This window comes from Oryzias latipes, chromosome 10, assembly GCF_002234675.1.
Source record: "Oryzias latipes chromosome 10, ASM223467v1".
Taxonomy (NCBI): Eukaryota; Metazoa; Chordata; class Actinopteri; order Beloniformes; family Adrianichthyidae; genus Oryzias; species Oryzias latipes.
In genome coordinates, this window is record NC_019868.2 from 12,268,935 (window position 1) to 12,295,724 (window position 26,790).

Consider the following 26,790-nt stretch of genomic DNA (forward strand, 5'->3'; position numbering starts at 1 on the left):
CTGTTTTTTTTTTAGTCACAAAAAAAATCACACAGCAAGATTTTCCCTTCCTACATGCCACTTGACTTTTCACAGCTTTTTTCACCATGTCCCACTGCAAAAACCTTCCAGAAAACCAATAAGGAGCCGGGAGCTTTTTAAATGTTGGATCTGCTGGAAATGTTGCGCCAAGTGTCAAGATAAGTTTCAAAGTTCCCGATTTAATTTGATACCGTTCCATAGAAAATTGACAAATCTTTCATATAAGTAGTTTTGACCAGTTCTGTTTGGCTGTGTAAAATAGTTGTCACTAAACTATTGATTTTTAATTCCAAAAAGTGAAATTTTCATAATTTGATAATGTTTTGTTTTGGGGGTTTTTTGCCATAGAAAATAACCTTTAAAGAAAAATCTATCCTCAGATGTTATGGAAGGTTTTTGCATATTGTAGTACTTTTACATACATTTTTACTTTTATTTTACTTCGTTTTTTTTTTTTTGTTTTTTTTACCCAGATGCACTACTGCAAAAATATTATTAGAGAGGATATTTTAAGTTTTTTGTTTTTTTTAAAGATCTGTTTTACAGGTTTAAGTTTATAATTATCTACAGCTGTTCTGAATTAAGTTAATAATCCTTTGTATATTGCAGTGTCTATAGTTATCAGTTGTTGTTTGGTGGGACAAATGCGTTGTTACCTTCTTATTTCTCCCTTTTATGTTTTGATTATTATTTCCCACAGCAGCCCTGGTTTGCAAGGAATATACAGTATATTGAGTGAAAATGTCACCCGCCACATATGCAAAACCTCACTAAAAATTTCACAAACATTGTGAAAATGTATTATATTAATTCTTGGCTGAATGAAATGATACGACATACAATATGAACATATTAGGAATGTGGGAGTGGTTAACCCAAAAAAAAAAAAAACAACTTCAGCTGCCGAGAAAATCCATAAATTCTCTTTTGCCGATTAATCAAAAACTACATAGATCTGTCCGTCACCCCAAGCCAAACCAAAAAAAATATGGTTGCTATGGAGATAAAACCAACAGAACAGTTGCCATTTTGAAAAAATTGTGTTTTTAGGAATTTGTCAGCTCTTACCAGGGTGGCAGGAGAAGAGGGGAAGAGTGAGGGGCGTGTCAGGAGAGGGCGGCAAGGACGGGGGCGTGTCCTACAGGCCATACAACTTAATTAAAGTTTTAGTTCCTGCCATCAGAGGCTGGTTTTGGGTCCTTCATCACTAGTTTTTGACAATTAGAGGACATTTTAATGACCATTTAAATGTTTAGTTGACTTTCTGCCTTTGTTAGGCTTGGAAAGTTTTTAAGCCTCATGCTAAACCAAATGACATCTTTCCAGACTAAAGCTTGTGGAACAGAAAGCAGGGCAGTTCACCAAATAACCACTGGATAAGCTTCATACATGAGCACCGTAGTCAACATTTACTTGATGACTGCATTGCTCAAACTTTAGAACAAACATATTTCTCTTTCAAAAAGATTCTGTGGTTACATTTTATATTCGTGGTGAATATGTACAAACATACTTCAAAATTATGCAAAAATTTGGGTGCGGGCTTTCACTGAAAGGTAGCTTTTAAAGTTTAAGTTTCACGAATGGTTTCTTTCTTTTGCCGGTATTAGTTTGACCTGTGACAATCAGTTTTCAGGAACGTCCAACATATTACTTTAGATGAAACTCCACTTTAAGGTTGTTTAAGGCATTTGTGCAGAATTCACAAAATTATCTGCAATGTGGGGTTTTCTTCAACAGTGTCCATAGTGGGGAGCAAAAAAAGAACAAAATTGTGTGTACATCCACTGTGCATTCACCTCTTTTTGAAGCTTTTTGAGCTGCTCTTCCATGGTCTGAATCTCATGCTTGTAATCCAATAGCTGGTCTCCTTTGTCTTCCCTGAAAATCAAAGTTATTATCACTGCAAATTTGGCTGCAAATATAGCTTCATTTTTCCGTCTTTTCCAGTTATTGTAATAATAACTGATGCTTTTCAAGAGTTGTATCTTTTTTTATCGTTTTCTTTGATCTTTTTAGTGATTTTCAATTTGAACTGCATTGTTTAACAGAGATAGATTTTGCGTAGGTGACAAAATGTGTACATTATTCACAAAAACCTTTGTTACTTCTTCTGATTTTTAATGATTCTCTGTGGAGTTTTTGTCTCACACTCACACAGACACAAACCGAATCTAACTCACAGTTGTTGTTTGAGCCGACGGAGTTTGGCTTTGCTGTCGGCCAGCTGGAGCGGCAGACTCTGGGGCGGCTCTTGGCTGTGGCCACCTGGGACTGCTGCGGTTGAATCAACCTGGGCTTCCCTTTCCCGACACAGCTCCGCTATCCTCTGAGAGAGAGGGACAAAGGAAAAATGACCGGTGTGTTGTTGGAAGAAGATAAAAGCTTTAAAAAATTCTACACTTTTGGAGAATAAAATCTACAAACTACATCACTTGTTGTAACCTCCATATTTGAATGAAGGAAGCAATAAACCTCTGCTGATGAATTTTCTTTCGAAATTATGGTGTGACTTTGCTATCTAATCTCTGAGGCTTTTTCTTGCATAAAAAACAAATTGACAAAAAACATATGTCGGTAGCCTACAAAAACAAAAGATTTCTGCAATAGAAAACAACTGAAAAAAAGGGGAAAAACAAGAACCTGACAGCTAAATTTGGAATTTTAAGTAGATTATTTTGCATTTTAAAACCCCCAAGACAGAACATTTATTGTCAGCTAAAGCTCAGTTTTGGTTTCGGGCAAACCTTGTCGATTAAAGCTCATTATTAAGAATAATTTCCTGAATCTTTTCTGTAAGGGATTCGATGTAGATACTCCTTTTCTGTTGCTGATCAGTTGTTAAGAAGGATTCTATCATCCACAACTGAGGTCACTTTGTGCTGTTTTGATCTTCATGACTGAAACACAAGGCTTTGGATTCAAGCAGGGAAATATTGTTTTAATGTAATACTGAGTAGGGCTAGCAGCTGAATGTCCCAGTTGGTTTCGTGTGGGACTGGGAAACCAGGGTGCGTTTCCCAGGGGTGTGATGCGCTTTATCCAGTGTGGGTCCCTAGGCAAGACCCTTCACGCTACTGCCTAACTATGTCGCCACAAAGGGGGCCTAAGTCTGCGTCTCCCCGTACCGGTCCCCAGCCCGGATAAAACACAAGGTTGTGTCATGAAGGGCATCTGGCGTAAAAATCTCTGCCAAAACCATCTGTGTAAATCAGTGAAAGCTGATTCACTGTGGTGATCCCTGAAGGGATATGCTGAAAGGTGAACAAACTAGTAAGCTGAGGAAGGGGAGCTGAAGGCCTGACTGACGATCTATAGGTTTGTCATCTTTACATCATGCCACAAAAAGTATGGAGATCGCTTTTTACATTTTCTGTTTTAAAAAAATACATTTTAATTCACAAAATGAAGGCATATTGGGTTTATTAAAACAATTTAATGATGCACTTCAATGAACATTGTATATTTAACATGGTTATGTGGCATCTGAGGATAGAGGATATATATAAAGAGAATTAAGCTTAAAATTGCATTTCTACCTATTTCTTTATTCAAATCGTTGTAAATCCGGAGCAAACAAGAAAAATTCTGTAAGAAAAAGCTTGTAGTAGTGATGTAAAAGCTACAATCAGCAGAATACAAGCTCCCTGCTTTGCTGTATTCTGATGCATCCTCTTGTTGTGCCTGGATTTACGACAATAAAACTTCGTGCTCTAGACGAGATTAGACTGTAATTCAACTGTACAGGAGGACAAATGCCTGAAAAAAACAACAATGTCAGCATCAGCAGCAAAGGAAACTTCAAGATGTTGGACTTCACTGCAGAATTGCCAATAAAAATAATTTTAAGCTGCCCAATGAGAATAAAAACCAAAAAAAGAATGCAGGAACCAGAAGACTGGACAGTACTGTGGACATTGGGGTAATCTGAACGCTCTTATGATATTTAAGGACTTGACCAGAGAAAAACTTTCAAGCCAATTTATCTTGAGCGTGGTGGCCCTGAAGTGCAATCAACACAACACTCAACAAATCAATCAATCAATGGTAAGACATTTTAAAGATCGCAAAAACCATTCAAAAAGCAAAACAAACAATAAAAAACATAACATTTTAGAATTCAAAGCAAAATTAAAAAATGGAAAAAAAAACACAATCCCAAAAAGGTGAATAAAAGTGAAATGTTTCAGAAAACAAAAGTAAATTCCAGAAATCCAAATGAAATGCCTAAAAACAAAACGGTGGGTTAAATTATGACGTTTGTTTACCTTTTCAACCCGAAGGTATTTAGCATGACAGTATCTTCTGACAGAAGCCATTTCTTTAAGCTTATGGCCACAACTATTGCAAAAGTTGTGTGATTGCACAATCAACTCTTTATCACATCCTTCTGTTTTTCCTTTTCTTCAAAACTCAAGGTTCATCCTCCAATCAGTGATGTCCCATAAAACCTACCTTTTCCAGTTTACTATTTTAGCATTTCATTTTGATTTCTCTAATTAACTTTTGTTTTATGCTTTTTTTTTTTTTTTTTTTTTTTTTTTTTTTTTTTACCTTGTCCTGTCCAACAGCTGGGCAAACAGATGAGAGCTGAGGGCCTCTTGTGTTGGACATATTTTACTTTAACAAGAGGGGTTATTAATCTTCAGACAAACCAAAGGTATGTCTGAATAAACCCCTTTTGTAATTGAGGCCAAACTTTATTAATTTCAAACATGTTTGAAGATCTTTGGTGTTGGACCGGACGGAAAAGGAAAGAGGGGAAGAAGAGAGAGGGACGTTAGAGAGAGGGGGGGAAGGAGGGTGATAGTAGGAGGGGAAGGGGGATAAGACCATGAAACAACATAAAGCAACAAGTTTACTGGTTGTTAATCACCATGGTAAGGCTCAAATGCAGTACAAAAAGGGCGGAGCCTGTCCACACACACACCCAAGTGTCAAACACACCTGCTAGCTGCAAAAATGTCCATCTGTCGACATGTACACAAAACAGATAATGCTCACACGCATACTTATGCCTTAAAACCAACTAGTGTGAAACATTTCAGTCATTCAGTCACGCAAATCGCCCGTGCAAAGGTGAGCCAACACCCGTGCTCATGTTCTTCTAAAATGGATGGTGGAATGTGTAAAGAAGGAGGGAGAGCGCCCAGCCATCCCCACCCCAAGACCCCCACCGCAGCAGCAGCGGCAGCCGGAATCCCCCCCACGCCACACGGAAACCGGCAGGGAACAACCGCCGCCCGGGCGACCAAGCCCGCCACCCAGGCCAGGGCCAGCAGGACCGCCGCAAGGCCCCCAGAGCCAGAGAGCAGGGAGGCACGGAGGGAAAGAGAGGGCCGCCCCAGCCCAACCAGGAGAACAGCCCCCCCGCCGCGCCGGGAGAACCCAACGCAGGGCCCCACCGGAGAGGGACGCCCACAGCCCCAGACGAGCACCCCACCACCACCCAGGAGTTCTGGGCATCCCCCCGCCCCAACCCCAGGTACGAGCCAGGACCCCCCAAGGGAGACCCGCTCCGCACTCCAGGCAGCCATCCGCCCGGCCCACGGTTGGTCCAGGGAGGAGCAAGGCAGGGGCCCGCCGCCCCCGCCCAGGAGGGGGGAACCCCGGGGAAAAAAGAGGGCCCACAAGGGGTGTTGTAAATATGGCCCGACCAGGCTCGGCCACAGTTGGAAATTTGGCGGGGCCCAGCGCTCAGGAGCAAGGACCAGAACCCACCCCCCAGGGACACCAACACCCCCGGCTCAGATGTAATGTGAACCCCCCCACCGCGCAGAGAGAGCACCGCCGGGCCCAGGAAGCCGGCACCCCGGGGACACGGCCGCCGTTGCAAAGGGGCCGTACCCCCCACCAGGGAAGAGGCAGGGGACAGATGGTCCTAGGTCCCACCTTCCTTGCAAAATGTGTGTGCGTGTATGTGTGTTTAAGAGGGTGTGTGTGTGCATGTGTGTGTGTTTATGTTGGGATGTATATATTGAGGGGGGAGGGGTGTGTGTACTAAGGGGGGTGCAGTTAAAATTGGCGGGTAGGGCACTAAGGGGACATCTCCTGATTACTCACAGTGATGTCCCCTCACCCCCCCCCCCACCAAGGGGCCCTAAATGTCTAAGGTGCGGTTAAAATTGGCGGGTAGGGTGCTAGGAGGACATCTGCTGCTTGCTGGCAGTGATGTCCAAGCACCCCCCCTACCAAGGGCCCTACATGTCTAAGGTGCAAATAAAACCGAAAGAGGGGGGGCCCACTCCATACGGCAACCATAGGAGGGGGGGCCACTGCCTAGTAAACCCCCCCCCCAAGGCTCATCGCAGGCTAAGCCCCCCACCCCCTCACCTTATTATGAGGTTATATGAGGAAGGGGGTAAGTTGGGGACAGCTGGTAGACTGTCCCCCGGTGGTCAAACAGCTGCCCCCCCCCCCCAGCAAAGGGGGGGGGGGGTTAAAAAAAAACTTTTTTTAAAGTTTTTTTTTCTGGAATTTTGTTTTGATTTTGAAAATGTACAATTTTTTTGTATTACTGTTTCTGCTGATTTAATTGTTGTGATCTTTAATTTTTTTGCGTTGAGTGATTTGTTGCACTTCAGGGCCACCATATGAAAGAACAGGAAGCACAGAACATTTTCTTCAGGTTATCTCAAAAAGCTGAATGCCTAAAATCTTTCAGGATTGCAAATGTGCTTTGTTTTCTTCTTGTTTTGGAGTGGGCAAAGTGTTTTCTTTTGCCGTCTATTCGTGTTTTTTTGTGATAAACAGAACATTTTCCATTGATGCAAAACTGCACTAGCACATTTTCAAAGAAAATAGAATGAATATTACATTGAATGACACGTTTTTGCAAAATGCATTTTAGACATTTAGTATTCTGAGGTGCTTATGAGCACTATGAGCAGACGAGCACCTGCATGGACAGCTACAGCTGCATGCTCTGGGACTACTTGTGGGGGTGTTAGGCATCCTGCTTAAGTGCTCTTTAGCTTTTAATAGCTGTGGAGTGGTATTACACTGGTCACCTCACCTTTCCTATCCCTTTGTTTTAATCATCTGCATAAATACAGCTTGAATGCTTTCATCTCTGTCTCCAGGAGCAGCAGGTCCTTCACTGATGCGTGTGCTTAAATACCTCCAGGTGCAAGTCTCTCTGTGCTAACAGGCTCTGGATTTGTTTGGCCATGGAGCTGAACACCAGTTGTAAGTCTGCGCCTTCGGAGTCCATCAGCTCTTCCCACTGAAGCGGAAGCACCATGCGAGGATCCTGAGTTACCTGCAGAAGGAACATTTTTTTTTTTTTTGGGATGTGAGTTTGAGACATGTGGCAGAAAGGCGGATGAATAACCAGGCCGGGGGAGTGCTGTGTGAATACCAAAGACCTGAGATGAATAGAAAAAAATGAAAGAAAATGAAAACGAAAAGAGCATTCTAACATTCTCTCAATGAAATCTGTCCAAAAATGTCTGACTAATGGATGAAAAACTCATAAGTATGCTGATGAGTCTGAAATGTCCGCAGGTGGATGCCATGCAAACATGAACCACGGAGGGGTTCATCCATCCACACAGGAACAGATCGCTTCACCTCTGTCATTTATTAGGCTCGGAAACTTGGCGTGAAAGCAGCTGGTGGGACACATGCTGTTTTTCTAATGCTGGCAATCATTCATGGGGGTTATTTTCCAGGAGAGCTGGCTGGGCATTACTGCGTTATTGGAGGGCATGACTGAGAATGACAGAAAAAAGATCAGGGGGGAGATAGGGCTGCAGTGCAGGTGGACACGAAGGGTGGAAGATCCATAATCAGGAAGTGTCCAAAGGGCCTGAAGTGGCTGCCAGCAGAATAAAACCAACTCTTTGTCACATTTATTTGAAGCAGGAGTAGAATTAATTATAATTACCCTTTTCTCTAGCTAGACGCAAGAAACTAAATACATTTTTCATTAAAGCATATAAAAAAGAAGAAAAATTATTTTCTTCAGAACGTCTCCCTGAGATTTAAAGTTAACCAGTCAGAGCAGTTAATATTTCAAAGAAGAGGGAATGGTTTGATTGATTCTGCACTTACCTGCTGGATGCAGTTGGCAATGGCTGCCTGAGTCTCAATGTCCAGAGACTGGATCTGCTGAATGAAAGTTTCTTTCCTCTCACACTGCAGAAGCAAGATGGATTAGGGGATTAGGATGTTGCAAAGATTATATTCCGATATTCCACTTGGAAGCAACATTGAAAATCTACTAATGCCATTAAAGTAATCTGAATATCAATGCTACCAACTGCTATTTAGTGTCACTTCATTAACTAGAGTGTTGGAGACATGAAAACTAATAACAAAATCAATAAATAAAAAATTGAGATTGTTGGGCAGTCTCTGTTTTGCCACCAAAGAAATAGTGACATTAACTCTAGCTTTTCTTAAATAGACAAAGGTTTTATGTTTCCAACTTTTTTATAGGAGTAAAAATCATGGAAATCGCCGTCACCGCTGCCAGTAATGGGTCAAGTGCGGCCGCTTAAAGAATGACTGCAGAGCCTGGTTTGTGCTGAGACCGTTTCTTTTTGCTGTTGAGCTCTATGAGGTAAGAGCAGCAGTGGCAGCAGCATCTAATTCATCAATCTGTGTTTTGCACCAAGTTCCAACAAAGCAGTTTACAGAGGGGTTTTTTCCTTAATCGGTGTTTGCAAATTAGAGAGAAGCAGTTCATTTGTACCGACACTTTCACCTCATGCTTTAACTACTTCTTTAAATGCTTTGGATGAAATGACGAACATCTGTCTCAAAGAAATGAATTAAGACCATCTCGAGTTTTTGCTACTTCAACGGTGGACCAGCTTGATGATCCTGTAGCTTTTTAGATAATTCAAACATTTACCATGAAAGACTATGTTTTTCCTGTTTTAATCTTCACTTTGAAAGCGTTTAATGTTCCACCATATCTTAAAACATATGTATTTCCCCAACAGAATACTGTGTTCTACAGGCCAACCTGGAAAATGGGAGGCATAACCTTCAGGTGTCAAACACCTCTCTAGTGTAACCATATTGTGTTCATGAAGCTGTCACCTGGTTTATTGATAAAGCTTTTAGTTAGGTCAGCATGGGTGACATTGAGCAATGCCCTCAGTTATGCTGCAGGAAGATGTCCCATGATGCAATGGGCACCATGTTTAAATCATCTTTCTCATGTTTTTGCTTTTCATGGTATACTTTATTATTATTTGTTTGTCTTTCATTTTCTAAAGTGGAAATCCCAGTGTTTTAACATGGTTTTGTTTCTCTTCTGCTTTCTTTGATGCAAAAACAAAAACAGTATTTACGCACTATAAGGCGCACTATAAAGGCCTGTTCACATCGGGACGAATTTCGCGCGTGATATTCGCCGATGTTTAACGCCTCGTGACTAAACAAAGGGCACCAATGTGAGTGTGCACACTGACGCGAAAAACGCCAACCGTAAAAGCGTCATTTTTTAAAAAACGACTTGGGTTCGTTTTTTTTGGTTTGACACACCACATCAAAAACTATACGACCAATGAGAGTGGCGCTTTGCACATGTGTCTCGAGTTTCTGAAGTTACAGTAAAACACAACTTGGGGGCGCTCAAACACAAAACTGTCTTGCTGAGCACACATACGTAACAGCGAAGAAGATAGACGCCAAGTAGCGTCTACACTGCCGCGAAGAAATAAGACGAAGAAGTCTAACTCACTGACGGACATTCTAAAATATCCCAGAAATGCTCATGATACATTTTCAGCTCTTGTACCAGTCGATAAAACTCCCCATGTTCTTCTCTTCTCGTAACTATGGGAGGTACCCAAAATCGGCGTCTTTCATCATTCAACAGAAACAATAATTTCTTCATCGCTGGAACTGGAGCTAGAGCTACTGGTACTTGAAATATTCATGTTTTCTTTGTATGATTCTGACAAGCGCGTAAATACTTGCTCTCTTCTTCTGAGTGAAAAGCGAGTTTAAGAAGCGTAAAGTTGCGCAGCGCCACCTTGTGTACAGGGGTATTTCTGTTTTACATTAAGCGCCATCTAATGTCAGGGAATGAATTTGCATGTTCACTCGGCTTATCATCAGCGAAAATCGCTTGGGTGTGAACACAAAAACGTGTTGAAAAACGTTGGCGAATAACGTGCGCCGATATTCGTCCCGGTGTGTTAAGGCTTAATTTTCTGCAAAAAAAAACAATGCACCTTATAACCTGGAATGCCTTGTATATATGTATTTGATTCTGGTTGTGTTTACTTATGTCAAAGCGATTTCGAGAGGTACCGGGCGCTCTGTCAACATGGCAGTTGCAAACGAGGTTGGGAGTTATTGTGAATACGCAAATGTATTATCAGCTTGTATTTTTACATGAAGGGGGTTACAGGTATTGTTAATACCTTAACTTGGCAACCGTGTAGCGTGTCACAAACAGGATCCAGAGTGAACGGACATCGAAACAACAGACATCAAGGGGCGGAGTCACTTGTCAAAAACTGACAGGTGAATCTGCCTCAGTCACAACCATCTGTTTTTAAAAACATCACACACTACTACCTGAGACGACTCTGACGAAGCCGGAAGGTATTCCGCCGAAATATGTGAGGTACGTTTGACCAAAACAAACCGTGTCTGATAAAAAATAATTCAAGAACTCAAAACAAACATGACCCCATTCATAATCTAGACCTGAACCTAGCACGCCTTGTAAGAACTGTTGTGCCATCATGTTTTTTTTTCATCCAACCTGATGGTGCGCAAATACTCCTGTGAAGAATAGTCTTTCACAGAAGATTTAATTTAAAAAAAATTCCTCTTTTACTCAATTATCATTTATAGAATTGCATCTTTTTATTTCTTTTGCTTCATTGTCATGGGAGTTTGTTTCTGTCCAAGAGTGAGAATTAAAAAAAACATTTAAAATCACCTGGACGGCACATCCTAGTAACAGCAGCAGCAGTTGTCTGAGCTCCTCCACAGCTGCCTCTGAAGGCACAGAAAAATCTCATCATTATCTTCATCACCTCTAACACCACCCTCCTTATTCTAATCACTTTAATGTGCTTAACAGAGAACTGAGATACAGACTCGTACATAAAGTGTAATGAGTTTGTCACTGTTGAGGAGCTTTGCATTGATAGGATCAAGTTGTTATCTTGTACCTGTGAAAGGGTCCTGCCCCAGAATGGCAACGTTTGGGAGCGGCGTCAGAATCAACTGCTGTAGGTCCTCCTACAAAAAAAAAAAAAAACCTGAATGAAAAGAGTTAAATTCCTATGTGAGCAGGCTGGCTCAGCCAGTCTGTTTGCACAAAGTAAGGATAAATATACAATAGGAATTTTCCATTATTCCATGGAAATTTGTAGTATAAACAAAACAAAAAAAGGTGTGTGATGACAAGACTTTTTTGTGCTTTTAAAATCATACTAATTTTAATGACACATATTTCAGTGTCCTTAAGCATCGTGCAGATTAATGAAGGGAGGTTGTTGCTCAAATTTAAGCTAACTATAAACCTAACAGAAATCTCCTGTTTCTGTCCTTTTGCCACGACAGTAGTGCATCATGCGGGTTAAGGAGACGCAGTGAAAGATGCAAAGATGATAACAAACATCACACACACATACGCAAGCAGAACTTGTTACTAACAACAAACCAAGAGTTATCTAGGCCTGCCAACAAGTCGCAACTGTAGCTCGGGCAGAAAGGTTCACATGAATTTACAGACAAATAATTAGATTGAGAGGAAAGAAAATACTCGAAAAGCAATCTCTTTAACCCCAAGTCACTTCAATGAAACTGTTTTTCCATTAAAGAGATCTTAAAGATATTTTTTGTAATTTGAAAAATTATAATTAAAGAAAATTATTACTTTCATTGTTTGCAAAAGCCTTGCACCAGAATCTGTTTTATCTCAACAAGCTGTAAATCTCAAAGACCCACTCCAATGAAAATTGTGTTTTTGGTGTTTTTTTTACATCTTCTTGTGGGATTTTCTCATGATGGAGGACAAATACAAAAATTAAAAGGGCCTTTGTCATGTAAAATCAACTTTTTTGCGCTGTTAAATGTATTATAATGTTCATTCCTCACTATAAACAACCCCAAAGTGGTATTTAGCTTCATTCAAGCATTTCTGAGTATTTCTCTAAAAACCTGCTCTCTGAGCACCAGCCCCTCCCAACCCACAAAAACGAGTGGGTTCTCACATTGTGACATAGATAAATAGGGAACAGCCCCTTCCAGGAAGAGTCTGAGTTGCCAGCACCGCCCCCAGGCTCACACTGCCAGCTCCACGGAGCAGTTGTCGGCAAAAACTCTTTCCTTTTATATGCACAATATGCACATCCATCTTTGCAAAAGTTTGGGTGTTGTTTGTTTTCGTGGGCGAGACGCAGACACGCTGCTGAGGCCAGCTCTAGGATGACGCCATGAAATGGGCGGTACCCACACGGAGCCAAAGCCAGTGCCCAACAGATCGAAACATCTTACTTGTGGATAGGAAAAGACCTCACGAAAACAAATTTTTCATTAAAAAATATCATTCTTTAGTGTGCCAAAGGTAATATATTGTCATGTATATGGATATGGTTTGTTCTGAAAGGCTTAAGAAAAGTAGGATATAAGCCAAGTCATCTCAAAATTTCCACTTCGGAATAATTCTTTATTCAAGTCGATGACAATCAGGAGCAGATGGCGTTAGAAAAAGATTGTAGCTGTGACACAGAACCTCCAGTCGGCGAGCCACAGGCTGCCTGCTTAGCCCCATTCTGATGCATCCACTTGTGGAAGACTAGATCCATGTATGTCTTCCTTTTCCTCTTCCAAGTTGGTATCTGGATCAAAACTGTACGGCTGGATAGCCCCAATATTGCTCACCATTTTCATTACACCACTAAGGTTAGGTTGGGGGTGTGATGGGCTGTAAGCTAGTGGGGGAGCGTATTTGTGAGTGAAGAGAAGGGGAGGCGGGGTTGCTCAGTGTAAACAATCCCACCCATAACTTAGAAGAAAATGTCTTTCTTTTTTTGGTCCTGTCCAGCAAGTGAACACACGGATTGCAGCTGAATGCTAGAGGAGAACTTCAAATGAACTCCTGCTGCTCTGCAGAAACCATGTCCTAGAAAAATTTGAAGTTACTTTATGTCCAAGAAAAACTAGAAACTATGTCCTAGAGAAATTGTGAAACTAAACCTTCCTTGAGCCACAGTGATCTTGAAACAGCCATCCACGCCGTGATCTGTCCTTCTGTGTCACCCAGCGATCACTGAACCGTCTCCAGTTACCGGTAGTTCAAAATGCAGCAGCACGATTGTTAGCTGGCACATCCAGACGAGAACGCATAACTCCGGCACTCAGTTCACTTCACTGGCTCCCTGTTCATTTTAGAATTCAGTTCAAACTTTTACTGTTTGTTTTTAAAGCTCTTCGTGGTCTTGCCCCAGTTTACAAAACTAAGCTTTTAACTGTCTGCAGTCATTCTAGAGTCTTGAGGTCTGCAATATTAGCTTCATGTGCCTAGGTCACGACAGAAACACTGGGGTGACTCTGCTTTTTCCATTGAAGGCCCTCAGTTATGGAACAACATTCCTGCAGAACTGCACATGACATCTGACCAACAGCTTTACGCATCAATTAAAAACATACCTTTTTGGAATGGCTTTTAATGCTCAGTAGTCTTTGGCATTTTTATTTTATTTAATTTTTTTATTGGATTCTTATTCATTTTTTATGTATTTAATTTCTGACTGCTTTGTGTAATTTTATGCAGTTTTTAATGTTTTTAATTTGTCTAATTTTAAACTTTCTTCAGTCTACCTTTTCTTGTAAAGCACTTTTGTAGTCTTAAATGAGTTGTAAAGTGTTATATAAATAAAGCTTTATTCATTCAGTAAAAAAACACAGGTTATAATCATGATTAAAAGACCACTGGGAACGATTTGAAAATAGATCAAAAGATTATCAGAGTGGGTCTTTAATTGCTTAACCATGTATAATTTGAGTTTAGGGCAAATTTATTGTTTTCATTTTCAATGAATTAAGCTAGAATTACAGACTTCTCATACATTTTCTGGTTAGAAATCAGAGGTGCAGTGCAGCTACTGCATTTCCTTCAAGTGCAGCACCAGAGTTACATATGCCCCTTTCAATTACTTCATTTAATTTCTTTAACTCAGAAAAGAAATACTATTGAAAAAAAAATGTTTTTAAACAACAACATGCTGATGGTGGCTCATTCTCCAAATGTTTAGAAAGTCCGGTCACGTTCACCAACAGAAAGTCATCAGTGCAGAGAGGAGGCTACAATTACAGCTCCCTTTTGGCTGCTCACTTTAATTTATAAACTGTACAGTATGAAAGGCATAGTACCAAGAAGCAGCGGCATCCAACTGGCATGTGCAGCCAACCTTATATTTCTGCTCCTTCAGGGCACGCAGGGTAATAGCCTCTGCAGATCTCAGCGGTCACTGGACAGCTTGTGGTTATTGGTGGCAAAACAGACTTCTTTAGTAGATTAAGCAAACAGAAAATTGTACTGTACAGCTAAAATACAGTGCAATTGCAAAAATATTTATAGTAAACTAAAGTTAACACACCAACATTTGGACTGGATAAAATAACCTGTAAAAGACGTGAGAAAACAATGTGGGACATGCATGCGTTTTATCTGTATTTGAGGTTCAAACAGCAGCAAAAAAAGCTGTAGATGCGAGTTTAGCTTTGCATTTTGTCAACTCTACATTAATATTTTTACAGCAGCCATGTCCAAAGTCCAGCCCTTGGGCCAAATGTCATTCAGATTTCTACCAGCCCACAGGCACCTAACATGTGGCCAAAATTTGGCCCAGCATTTTCCAAGAACTCTGTACAATTTCTTGATTGTGAGCAGCTAAATTACATTATGAGCTTTAAGGGCCAAACAAGAGGGACAGATTTGTTTGTTTCTGTGATCAAAATAGGACAAATAACACAGATTTTTCATTTAGACGTTCACAGTAAGCACTTAATAGTTAATAAAATGTAACATTTTATATGAACCCAGATTTAATGTTGGCGAAAGGTTTTTTCCCAGAAAAACTTTTCTTCATTTCATTTCTGGTCTTCAAATCAGAAATTCACAGTAATTTTGGCAAACGTGTATTTATATGCATTTCTTTTCTACTCTGTGTGAAGAAATAAAAATTATATAATTACAACAACAAAAAATCCTTATATAAATAGTTAGATTGCATTTAATGATATTATAAAGGCAGACTGAATTTTTGGCCCTCACACATTTTCACTCCACCAAATCTGGCCCTCTTTGCAAAACGTTTGAATGTCCCTTCAGTTATAATCCAAGTCCTCAATAGATCAACAAAGGAAAAAAGAAAATCTATCAGATTAACCTGTTTCAGCTTTTTATATCAAGACTCATCATTCAATTGTAAAATCTTCTATCACCAGCATTTATCAACTCCCTCTCCTGTTTCTCTACATGCATTTGTGCCTAATTCCTAGAACTGCAAAGACACTTCTGCTGCCACAAGGTCAAAACATGGATGCCTCTGATTCCAGTGTCGACAAACGAGTGAATTTTAACTACCTATTTCCGTTTGAGAGTCAAAGTTTGGGAAAAATCTAAAGCTGATTCTGAAATGAATGCTGGGGCTGCTGGCATCAGCTGTGAGACAAATTAAAAGCCATCTGCAACATTATCTTTTCCAAAATCCATCTCTCTGCATCATGTTGTCAGGATTGGTTTTCCTTTCACCCATTTGCTTTTTCTTTTATGCATTTCCAGTTTTTAGGCTGCTAAGTGAGCCAGATAAATTGAAACATAATTGGCCGGGTGTTCACGGTGTCATGGTTTACAGAGGACGGAGTTATTTACAGGGTCAGAGAATTAGACAAGTGAAATGAACATTTAAAGGAACGTGTAGTGAAGCCTGGAAAGTTTTCAGTCATAATCGAGGCACTAAAAGCCTCTGCACGAAAAAAAGGAAAAAAAAGGAGGGAAAATAAATCCAATAAAAGAGAACAAATGAATAAAGCAAAAACTATTTAATGCTTTAAATCAGAAATATATGTGATGATTTTCCAAAAATCAACAAAAAATCCCAACCAGACTTGTGAATTTTAATCAAATCTGTACTGAAGCTGCCTACACCAAAGCAACCATAGAAGGGAAACTATGAGAAATGTGGAACTGAATTTGTAAAGCCATACTTGAAAAAACATTGTAATACACCTGGTTCTGTTATCGTGTGACAAGCTTCCCATGGCTGCAAGTCTCTGAGCATTCAAAGGGACATAAGTAGCTCACTGCAAAATTGGGAAGTAAAAGCTGTTGACTGTTCTTATGTCGTGTCAAAAGCAAAGTGTTGCACGCTTAGTCCACCCTTCTGGGTCCTGCAGAAGCTCTGTGTGCTCAGAACAGAGGCTTTTGAATCATTCTCGGGGGAAGAGTTGTGTCATTTCCTCAAATGCCACAGGCGTCTATCGAGCTCGTTGTAAAATGCAGGATACTGTGGTTTTATTTTCTAGCCCACAACGACAGGGGCAGATGAAACAAGCACTTAGCTCACCACTCCCACACTTCTCCTCACCCTATATGTCTGATAATAAGCAGAGACACTTCTTCTGAGGACGAAAAAAGTCTTTGTGTTTTATCTTTTCCTCTGTGCAAGAGCAATCAACCCCCCACACAGACACTTCACAGCTGACAACATCAGCAGGCGAGTTATGGTTATTAATGTGTTACTGAAAATTGACCAACATCTTGGTTTGTTTCGACAAACATAAACATAGACAAAAGCAGCCGCCTTGAAAGACATTTTAAGAACATCTTTTCTTTTTTTATGTTTACAGTGCTTTTAGCCTGTTGAAAACATTGGTGTGTTCCTCACGAATAAGCAGGTTGATACAGGAAAAAAACACAAGTTTATAAATCTGACTGAGTCACATTTTAATTAATTCTTTAAAACTATGTATATTCTGTACACTTAAAGCCTTTTGATAAAAGACCTAAACCACTTTGAATTCTGTGTGAAAAAACACTCGTTTTGAGCTAGCAGCGAATTGGCAGAAAGCCTGGGCTGTGTTTGAATTCATTCACCATTCCCTGGTTAGTGCACTAAATAGGGCATTCACCAATTTTGGCGGGGTGTTTGGATCATTGACTGTATAATGGAACTGGACTGAGTGACTGTGACATTACTGTTATGTCCCAGGACGTTTTTCTTTTTTTCTCTTGCAAATGTCAGTGTGCAGGTGCCGGGCTGCGATTGGTGTGGTGCCCCGGCACCAGGAGTGGATTGGCCGCCGGAAGTCACACCTGGAATCACACCTGCTATAAAAAGAAGCAGGAAGAAATCTCATATGACAACTCCACCCTCTCCCAAAAACCAGCTACATGAAGTTTAGAGTTGTAGAAGTGGATTGCCATTTATTATGAATTGTTGTTTTCTCTTGTTTTTGTTATGTTAGGGAGGTATGTTATTGGCTTTTTGTTTATTTTGTTTTGATAGGTGAGATTTGGGTTCTTGTTAGGTAGGAATGGGTTTTTTTTAGGTTGTTATTTTGGTCCACTCTGAAGTAAATACTTTTATGGATTCAACCAAAATAAATCTTTTAACCTGATTTAAGTGTGCTGGATTATGAGACTGGGGGGAGACAGGGGCTCATTTTGTGTTGCGTCCTTTTCGGGCCACTAGATCTGGCGAGGGGTTTAGGTGTGTAGCATTACCCATAGAAAACAGCATACTTCCGGTTCCAACCAAATGGATCATTTTTTTCGCAATGCTGATGTCGACATGTTGGAAAGTGGGCTCAAGATAATCTGTCATTGAATGTTTCAAACATCTGACTCAAGATCGGCTACTTTTATTGAAGCATCTAATTGGTCAGTTTATGATTTATTTAACTTGCACTATAGAAGAGAATATCATGAAAATAAATTAGATTTAGCAAGAACATGTTACAAAAAGGTATCAGAGCAAGAATAATTATTCTGACAGCTACAATGACTGAGTTATAGCTGTTGATTTCTCTACAGAAGTCTCCCGGGAGGAAGGGGTCACTCAGTCCAGTTCTCGTATACAGTCAATGGTCCAAATCTACAACTCCAAAGTCCAGTACCCTGAAAATATCCCAGAAAAACTAGTGTTTATCGATGCTCAGTAGATTGGGAAATATAGACCAAAATGCATTGTGTTTGAACAACGTATTAACCTTTTTTTTTTTTAAAACAAGTTTTAATCATGAGAACACAGTGTATGAATAACTATTCTCTGTAAAATCTTCCTATTTTATTTAGGTTTTTACTTCTACTAATGGTTGACGTCATATGTTGCCATTACAAAAAAAAGTAAACACGACTCCGAATTTCTTTTTGGCTGGCCTAAAACTCCGTCGTACATTTGATAGCTTCAGACACAAATAAAAGCATTTGAAGAGATTTTCTTTTTGGATATTAAAGAAGTTGTGAGTGAACTAATCATGCCTTTATTTAAATCTATTGGCATCGTCTTTCGCTCCATCGTTTCGTGCTAAACTGCTAAAGACAGCAATACTGACCACAAACCCCAAAGCACTCAGTAAAAAATGAGGTCAAAATTACTTTGCTCTTTTTTGCTTGTTTGTCTAACAGCAAAGTGCGTCATACCCTGCAATGGTTTAAGCATGAAATGTTTCATTTAAAACTTTTCCCATTTAAAATCTACTGCATATAGAATAAAGAGATTTTCCAAATATGGATTTCATATGCGCTAAAAACTAAATTATTGATCAATAAACAGATACATTAAACAAAGACATATTTTATTGATGAACGTAATTTACTGTGACGTACCATTAGACTTTCAAGCACAGACCCATAATGTGTGATTCAAACACACGTGGCTGTCAAACCCAGAGCACTGTCACTGCTGACCCTACACTAGTTTGAACCAATAAACAATTAGGGTCAAGGACAAACTGTACTTTTTAAATGTAAAAAAAAAGCAGCTTTTTGACTGGTTATTTAGGGAATTAATTTGGATTCACTCAATTTTACAACTAAAAGCATGAAGTGTTACTTTGCTGTCCTCTATTCAAACCTGCATCAAACCTGAAACCTGTTGATGATCCTACCAGGATAGCAACACACATTTTCCAAATGTGATGCCTCATCAGGAGCGTCTGTGCACAGTGTTGCCAAAACGTGTTGGCGAGGTTAATGAAAGGTTTACTGCTTATTAAAACTTTAGTGGCATTTGTGAACTTTATTGTAGTGCTTAAGAAGGGGTCCCAAAAAGAAACCCTTGGTTTGGCATAAGAAATCTCCATTATTGCTGCAGTAAAGGGGTGAGTTATTAAAAGCATTCAGTTTGTAGCATGTTTGCCTTCTATTAACAACAATATAGGAGTTTATTTTATTAAAATCAAACATTTTTCTTGTTTCCTACACATTTATTTCTGAAGGACAGCTTTTTGGGTGTTTAATGCTTTTGTTCAACTGTTGATGAAACAAATATGCAGCTCTTTTTACCTCAATATCAGCTCTGAATTGCCCTATTCCTAATTATTTTTGGACTATGCTGCAGTCCCAGGATGCAGAAACTGATATATAAATGATCATTTTTCAACGTACTGTATTTGACTGCTTGCAGTAATACGGGTTCATGCTAAAAGCTGATATTTTGTTTTTTCCAGTTGTGACGCACAGTTGAAAAACTTTAATTTTAAAGCTTGAGATTTATTGCAGCTCTGCAGCACACCAACAATGATGTATAACATTCACGCAAAAATGTGTGAACTGTGGCTTCCATCAAGTTTGGAGCACCAGCATCTTTTTGAACCATCTTCTGCAGGTGTGCTTTTGTTTTCTAATGATGAACCAAATCACCTCTGAATTTGAACTCCAAATCTATAGCTTTGTCTAGCTGTGGTAGTTTGTGCAGCTCTGGTGTGCGATCAGTCTGCCAAAGGCTTTTACACTAGAATCACCTGACAGGTTCAACTGAAAATGAGTTAATGAGAGCACTGAGGATGAAGCAAAACACTGAAGCAGTAAAACCAAACGGCCTGCTGTAAGACCTCAGATCTGCTGGACAGAGGGCAAAGTAATTTTCAGTGCCAGACCATCACAGAGGTGCTGTGCAAAATGTCCTGTTTCATCTTTTGATAAAATTATTTCAACTCTCTTTCTTTTGAAATTAACTTCTGAAATTACCCAAATAGAAGTAGATTTGTGCAAAGCACTTAAGAAGACATTTCTAAAAATTGTTAAGTAAAATTAATAGTTTGTGGCCACAAATTAGCAATCTATTAGCATTTTGTGGCAACAAATTATTATTTTGAGTGAAAAATGAACATTTTGTGTGCATAAATTAGTGGTATGTGTCCACAAATTAGTAGTAAGATTTAATTATACTCAAGTAATAATTTGTGCACACATAATACTTATTTGTGTGCACAAAACGTTAATAAAATGCTCATTTGTGACCACAAAATAATATTTTTTGTGCACAAACTGTAGCTAAAAATGCTAATAAAATGCAACATTTTTGACAAAATACTTATTTGTGTCCAGAAAATGTTACATTGCGACAAAATGCTCATTTGTGCACACAACATACTAAGTCGTGGCAGGAGGAAACATGTCATGTGAAGGGCTCTGTTGAAATTTCCAGTTTAAATATAGCTGTAATAAAAAATAAAATTGCTGGTTTAATGCCATGCGCATTTTTATTTATTAATTCACTTATTTAATCATTTTCTTATTTATTAATTTAGAAAATTAGAGTTGAGCTAGAGAACTCATTTATGTGACAACTGAAATGTTCAGTAGTATTTGTACTGTAATGTTTGTAATATTTTGTAGCCACTGCGTAAAAAATGATCCGGGATTTCCCTCCTAGAGGATCAATCTAAAGCCTCATCCTCTGGGGATCCGCCCATACCTGGTAGAAGGCCCTCAGGTGTCGATTTAAAATGGAGAAATTCTGGACTCTCAGCAGGTTGTCGTCTCTCTCGCTGTAGTAAAGCCTCTCCACCTTGGGGTTTGGATCTCTAGATGAACACCCAAACAAAACAAAACAAAAAAAGCTTGAAATGACTGGTGTGTCTGCTGCACTTTGATCAAACAGTCAAGTACCACATCTCTACAGATGCATCATTTCATTTAAGTAGTAAGGGAATGAATGGTAAAATATTAGAGTCTAGGAAGCAGACAATGAGAAATCACATGCCTTCTTTTGCTTGAACGGCAGAATTTGGGACAGAAGCTGCTCATACAATAAATACCAGAAACTCATCTTACTAAGTTATAGATTAAAGAACGTTCTTCTGCAAAAGTTTGACCGAAAGGCAATGAATTTAGTGAAGATGGCCTGCGTGAAGGCCCTCCTGACCTGCCAGAACAGAAACGTGTTGTTCGACAGTGATTTAATTCGCTCCACCAAACTGTCGACCAACCTGATGAATGTTACGTCTCATTTTCTGCAAAGCAGAAAAATTCAGATTCTGCTACCGTACTTGGAAGTCCCTGAGGCTGTGCTGTGACACAGAGGGAAAAGTAAAAGGTTTAATATCTCAGTTTCAGCGTGTTCACAACAATTGATTAGAAAGAGACACAAAGAAGGATTTTTGTGACATATTTAATGAATTTTGCTGAGTGGCATGTGGACCTTTGATGCCTGGAGAAATAGTACTGGTTGTGTCTTTTTGCTCCCTTTGCCAATGTGGTTCATTCATTTATAGTTTATGCACCATACTGACAGTTTACATGATGGGATGATTTTAAAATTATTATTTACGTTTATTGCAAATTCTATGTTTCTTAATGAAATAAAGAAACCTAGGAATTGTAGAACTTCAGTAAGTGCTCCTAAAAAACTACTGAAGGATGCAAAAGTGCAAAGGAGTCATCAGCTCAGGGGAATGATGGGGGGTGGGGAGCAATGACTAAACATGTTGTAAACATGTCGTCATTGAATGAGTGGCGGGTTAACCTTGAGCAGGTCACCAGTTCGTAGACTGATCACACTAAACCGATGTATAATCGCAAGCAGGCCTGACACACTTTCTTTTGTTTTGCAGGAAAGGATGAGAAGAAAACCACACAGGTAGGAAAGAACCTCCCACCCCCTTGGGGATTCATCCGGTTTTAAAACAGCATGGCTTCTGTTCAAATACAAACGGAATCGGAATGGAAAAAAAAACCTTGTTTGGAGACGTTTGAGCAAGTCTGAGATTCCCCTGTTTAAGAGGACCAAAGCAATATCAGCTCAGTTATTATCCAAATCTTTGAAGCTGAATTGGAGCTGAAATAGGTGGACCTAAATCTTTACGTTCACTCACAATTGACTGCATGCCAGGTGTGTAATCACGTATCCTTGGAGCCGCTTCCCAAAAACATAGAACAGTAATATGTGGATTTAACCAAGAACAGGAAGAGCTATGAGTTGCATTATCATACACTGTTTGTTTTTTTTGTTTTGTTTTTTTGATTAAATAAGACTGACCATATGATATATAACCTTTAGATCTCTGTCTCTGTGTTTTTTTTATTTTTGGGAAAAATGTAAATGGATGGATTAAGGTTATAATGAATAATTTCAACAGGTTTTACACTTTAGGATTAAACTTGCTCTATCATCTTTAAGCAGATCAGACCTCTAAAGGTTTCTACCCGTAACTGTTAGTTTAACATGTGTGCCTCAGCTATGATCAGTCATTTGATAACTGGCATCTCTGAAAGCCAAACTGATAAATATTTAACTGAGATCTTAAATAGAAAGTTAAAGTTACACACAAAACATCCAAATAAGGGCCACTGATAGTTGATAATACACTGGCGCACAATGTCAACATGCTACTTTTCACTTCCAATGATTAGGACTTAAAAATGACTTTTTGTGTGTTATAATGTTCAAAAATCAAAGTATTCAAGGGTCAAACCATTGACTGTATATGAGAACTGGACTGAGTGGCCCCTCCCCTCTGGTGTTGCAAATTGGAAGTACCCACCAACATCCCATAGATTTCTATTAAGACATAGAGAGCTATCGCTCAGTTATTATTTTGTCAGAGTAACCATTCTTGCTCTGATACATTTTCTTTAACATCCTCTTGCGAATCCCAACTTTTTTTTCTTATTTTTGTGTAACTTATTCAAGTTATAAACTGACCAATCAGATGTCTCAATGAAAGTTTGTGGTCTCACGTTGAACGTTTAAAGTGTTTGACTGACAGATTCTCCTAAGCCCACTTCAAGTGGTAGGGGTGTGGACTTCCACTCCTGATTGGTGAAAGTGGTTACCATAGAAACCGTGACCCAGACAGACTCGAACCAATCACTGCTTACTGAAATCATCTGGCTCCAACATGGCGAAAAAAGGCGACTGATTTGACTTCATTTGGTTGGAACCAAAAGTAAGTCATTTTCTATGGGTGACGTCACACTCATTTGGTCCAGTTCCCATATACAGTCGATGATCAAACCCCATATTTGCTCATTTGAGTGTTGGGGTTAAAAGGGCTGAACAGACTTTATAGAGTTCAACTGAAAGGCTTGATTTTTTTTTTTTTTTTTTATCCATCATGCTTAGTCTCTCAAGTATTTCTCCATTTGCAGTCTAGGCACAGCAGTAAGCAACAAAGGAAGAAACTTTTTCCACATCTTACATGGTTCTCATGACCTCATTGAGGAAAACCCCATTGGTGAGCTTCACGTAGAGGTCTCTGGCGCTCCGAGAAGCTGAGCTCACTTCCATGTACTGGCCGCAGATGTCTGCTTCGCTCTCCAGCGTGTTCTCAAACAGCTGAACCTGCAAGAGATTGGCAGAGGGAAAGTGACTGTCTGCGTCGGTTAAAAGCGTGAATTGGTAGGTGGACGGAGAGAGGGAAGACTGAAAATAGAAGCAGAAGAGAGGAGAACAGAGAAAAGAGGAAAGGCAAACATTTCCACACAGGAAGCCACTCGAGTGGGTGCACCTGTCTGAACAGGTGGAATCGGTGCTTTCACACTGAGAAGCGTTTCACAGTGACAGGACTACAGCCAAGGTCTCCCTCCCTCCCTGTAGAGCCCATCTAAACTGTAATATAATGAGCGTCTGTTTTTTTCTCCAACCACATCTTAAGAAAACTGCTGCTGAGATGGATCAGCTGTTGGAATTAAGAGTTAATACACTCATTCGCCACTTTATCAGGCACACCTGTCCAACTGCTCTAAATTCAATAATAATCAGCCAATCACATGGCAGAACCTCAATGCATTTAGGCATGTAGACAAGGTCAAGACGATTTGCTGCAGTTCATACTGAGCATCAGAATGAAGAAGAAAGGTGATTAAAGTGACTTTGAATGTGGCATGGCTGTCGGTATCAGACGGGCTGGTTACACACAGGACCTTTCTGTGTGGAGTTTGCATGTTCTCCCCGTGCATGCGTGGGTTTTCTCTAGGAACTGTGGCTTCCTCCCACCGTCCAAAAACATGTTTCATATGTTAATTGGTTACATTAAATTGTCCCTAGGTGTGAATGTGAGTGTGCATGGATGTGTGATTTGTGGCCCTGCGACAGACTGGCGACCTGTCCAGGATGTCCCCTGCCTTCGCCCAGAAGTGGCCAGGATAGGCTCCGGCAGGCAGCGCTGTGACCCAAAAAAGGACAAAATGGGTTTGGAAGATGAATGAATGAATGAATGAATGAATGAATGAATGAATGAATGAATGAATGAATGAATGAATGAATGAATGAATGAATGAGTGAATGAATGAATGAATGAATGAATGAATGAATGAATGAATGAATGAATGAATGAATGAATGAATGAATGACCTACTGGGATTGTTTTTTACCCACAACCATCTCTAGGGTTTATAGAGAATGGTCTGGAAAAGAGAAAATATCCAGTGAGCAGCAGGTCTGTGGGTGGAAATACCTTGCTGGTGCCAGAGGTCAGAGGAGAATGGCCAGACTGGTTCCAGCTGATAGAAACAGAAACTCGGTCCTGCCATCCTACTCCATCCTGCCTTGTATCAACAGTTCAGGATGGTGGAGTGGAGAGGGGGGTATTTTCTTGGCACACTCTAGCCCCTTAGTACATGTTGAGCATGATTCCAACAACACACCCTACCGGACTATTGTTGCTGACCATGTCCCTTTATGACCGCAGTGAACCATCTCTTGATGGCTACTTCCAGCAGGATAGGCTGCCATGTCATAAAGCTGGAATCATCAGACTAGTTTCTTTAACATTATAATGACTTTACAGGACTCAAATGGCCTCCACAGTCTCAACCCAATAGATCACCTTTGGGATGTGGTGGAACAGGAGACAGATCTGTAGCAAATGTGTGATGCTATCATGTCAATATGGACTCAACCCTCTCAGGAATGTTACTAATTCCTTGTTGAATCTGTGTCACCAAGGATTAAGGAAGTTTGAAGGCAAGGTGGGTTCAATCCAATACTAGCGAGGTATACCTAATAAAGGGACCAGTGAGTGTATAAAAAAAACAGAAAAGTGGCATGTTGGTGTGCCACCTGCACCAGCTGCAGGTCTCATGGTGAATCTCTTTGACCTCCTCTTCTGTGGATGGAGGCAACAACCAGAAAGAACATCCCAAGGAGGTTTGGTTCAGTGTCACAATATACCACAAACACAACTCCCGACCAGCAGGGCTCAATCCTCTGAGGTTGACCGACTTCACGTGTGGAAATGCCAGCTGAAAACTCAAACAAACACCACAGATCCGTACATGGACACCCTGAGAATGAATCTGTTTTGATTTTTTTTTCCATAAACAAAACAGCCCAAGGACACGGAAGTGTCAAAGCAACAACAAAAGTCTTTGAGAAGGAAAGGAAGCTGCTAAAAGGAGAAGTAGTTTTGTTTTCCTGTTAAAAAATAGGAGAAAAGAGGCCAAATAACCCTCATTAACTGTTTCATTCATATCTAATGTTTGTTTGTGTGTGCAGGACTGTTCAAAAGGTTTCACTAGTGGAAATAACAGCAGAGTCTGTGGAGATGACAGCTGGCGGCTCAGCCGCGCGCGGGGCTGCCGCGCGCTGCTGACACCATGAAGTGCGTTTTAAGTCATTGTGACACAGACGCTAAATGACATACCCATCGAGCCAACGGACTCCCCATGAACTCCTCCATTATCTCCAGAATGTTAGAATCCATTGTTGACTGAGGGCCGCGAGGACGCCGCGCGGGCCGGCTGATTACCAGATATGATCAACTCTAAAGTCAATCACGGAGCGGGAATCCATCTTGTGTCAAGTTGAAGTAGTTTGACATTTCTGCGGCCCTCCCTCTTCCTCCTCCTCCTCCTCATCATCATCATGGCCTCTCTTCCTCTCTAGCGCGTCAGTTAGTTTTGTTGCTAAACCACACTGGGGTTTTTTTTTTTTTTCAAAAGGCCGTGTCTTTCTTTAGCCTTCCTCAAACCTGTCATGAGACCTGTGACTTTTCACAGGAGGTCAGTGAACTAGATTGTTGTGGTAATTTAGACACACGGGCCCTACTCGCCATGTTTATTAAAATATCATATCGATATTTTAAGGTATAAATCGTCTTTTCTTGTATCATTACCCCTGTTCCTTTTGTTCTAGACCAAACCTGTCTGTAAATGTTGCCGCTGTTTCAGTTCAATTGTGAAATTTGGGTCCAGATAACTTTAATCACTGTAGAACAGTGACATCTAGTGGCTGAAAATGAAATGACATGCCTCCGTCGATAGATAGATAGATAGATAGATAGATAGATAGATAGATAGATAGATAGATAGATAGATAGATAGATAGATAGATA

The 26,790-nt window shown here is 40.1% G+C and overlaps 1 protein-coding gene across 1 annotated transcript in view; it reads right to left on the reverse strand.

Annotated features, from left to right (window-relative positions):
- Positions 1-26,362, reverse strand: part of LOC101172742 (girdin) — a 65,746-nt gene extending 39,384 nt beyond the window's left edge. The window contains exons 1-9 of the mRNA XM_023959081.1: positions 26,101-26,362; positions 23,656-23,798; positions 20,931-21,039; positions 11,169-11,238; positions 10,934-10,992; positions 8,077-8,160; positions 7,142-7,282; positions 2,205-2,350; positions 1,821-1,902 (exon numbers count right to left, since the gene is read on the reverse strand). Coding sequence (XP_023814849.1) covers positions 1,821-1,902; positions 2,205-2,350; positions 7,142-7,282; positions 8,077-8,160; positions 10,934-10,992; positions 11,169-11,238; positions 20,931-21,039; positions 23,656-23,798; positions 26,101-26,160 — 894 coding nt within the window. The 5' untranslated portion in view covers positions 26,161-26,362. The remainder of the gene's footprint in view (positions 1-1,820; positions 1,903-2,204; positions 2,351-7,141; positions 7,283-8,076; positions 8,161-10,933; positions 10,993-11,168; positions 11,239-20,930; positions 21,040-23,655; positions 23,799-26,100) is intronic.
- Between the last annotated feature and the right edge of the window lie 428 nt (positions 26,363-26,790).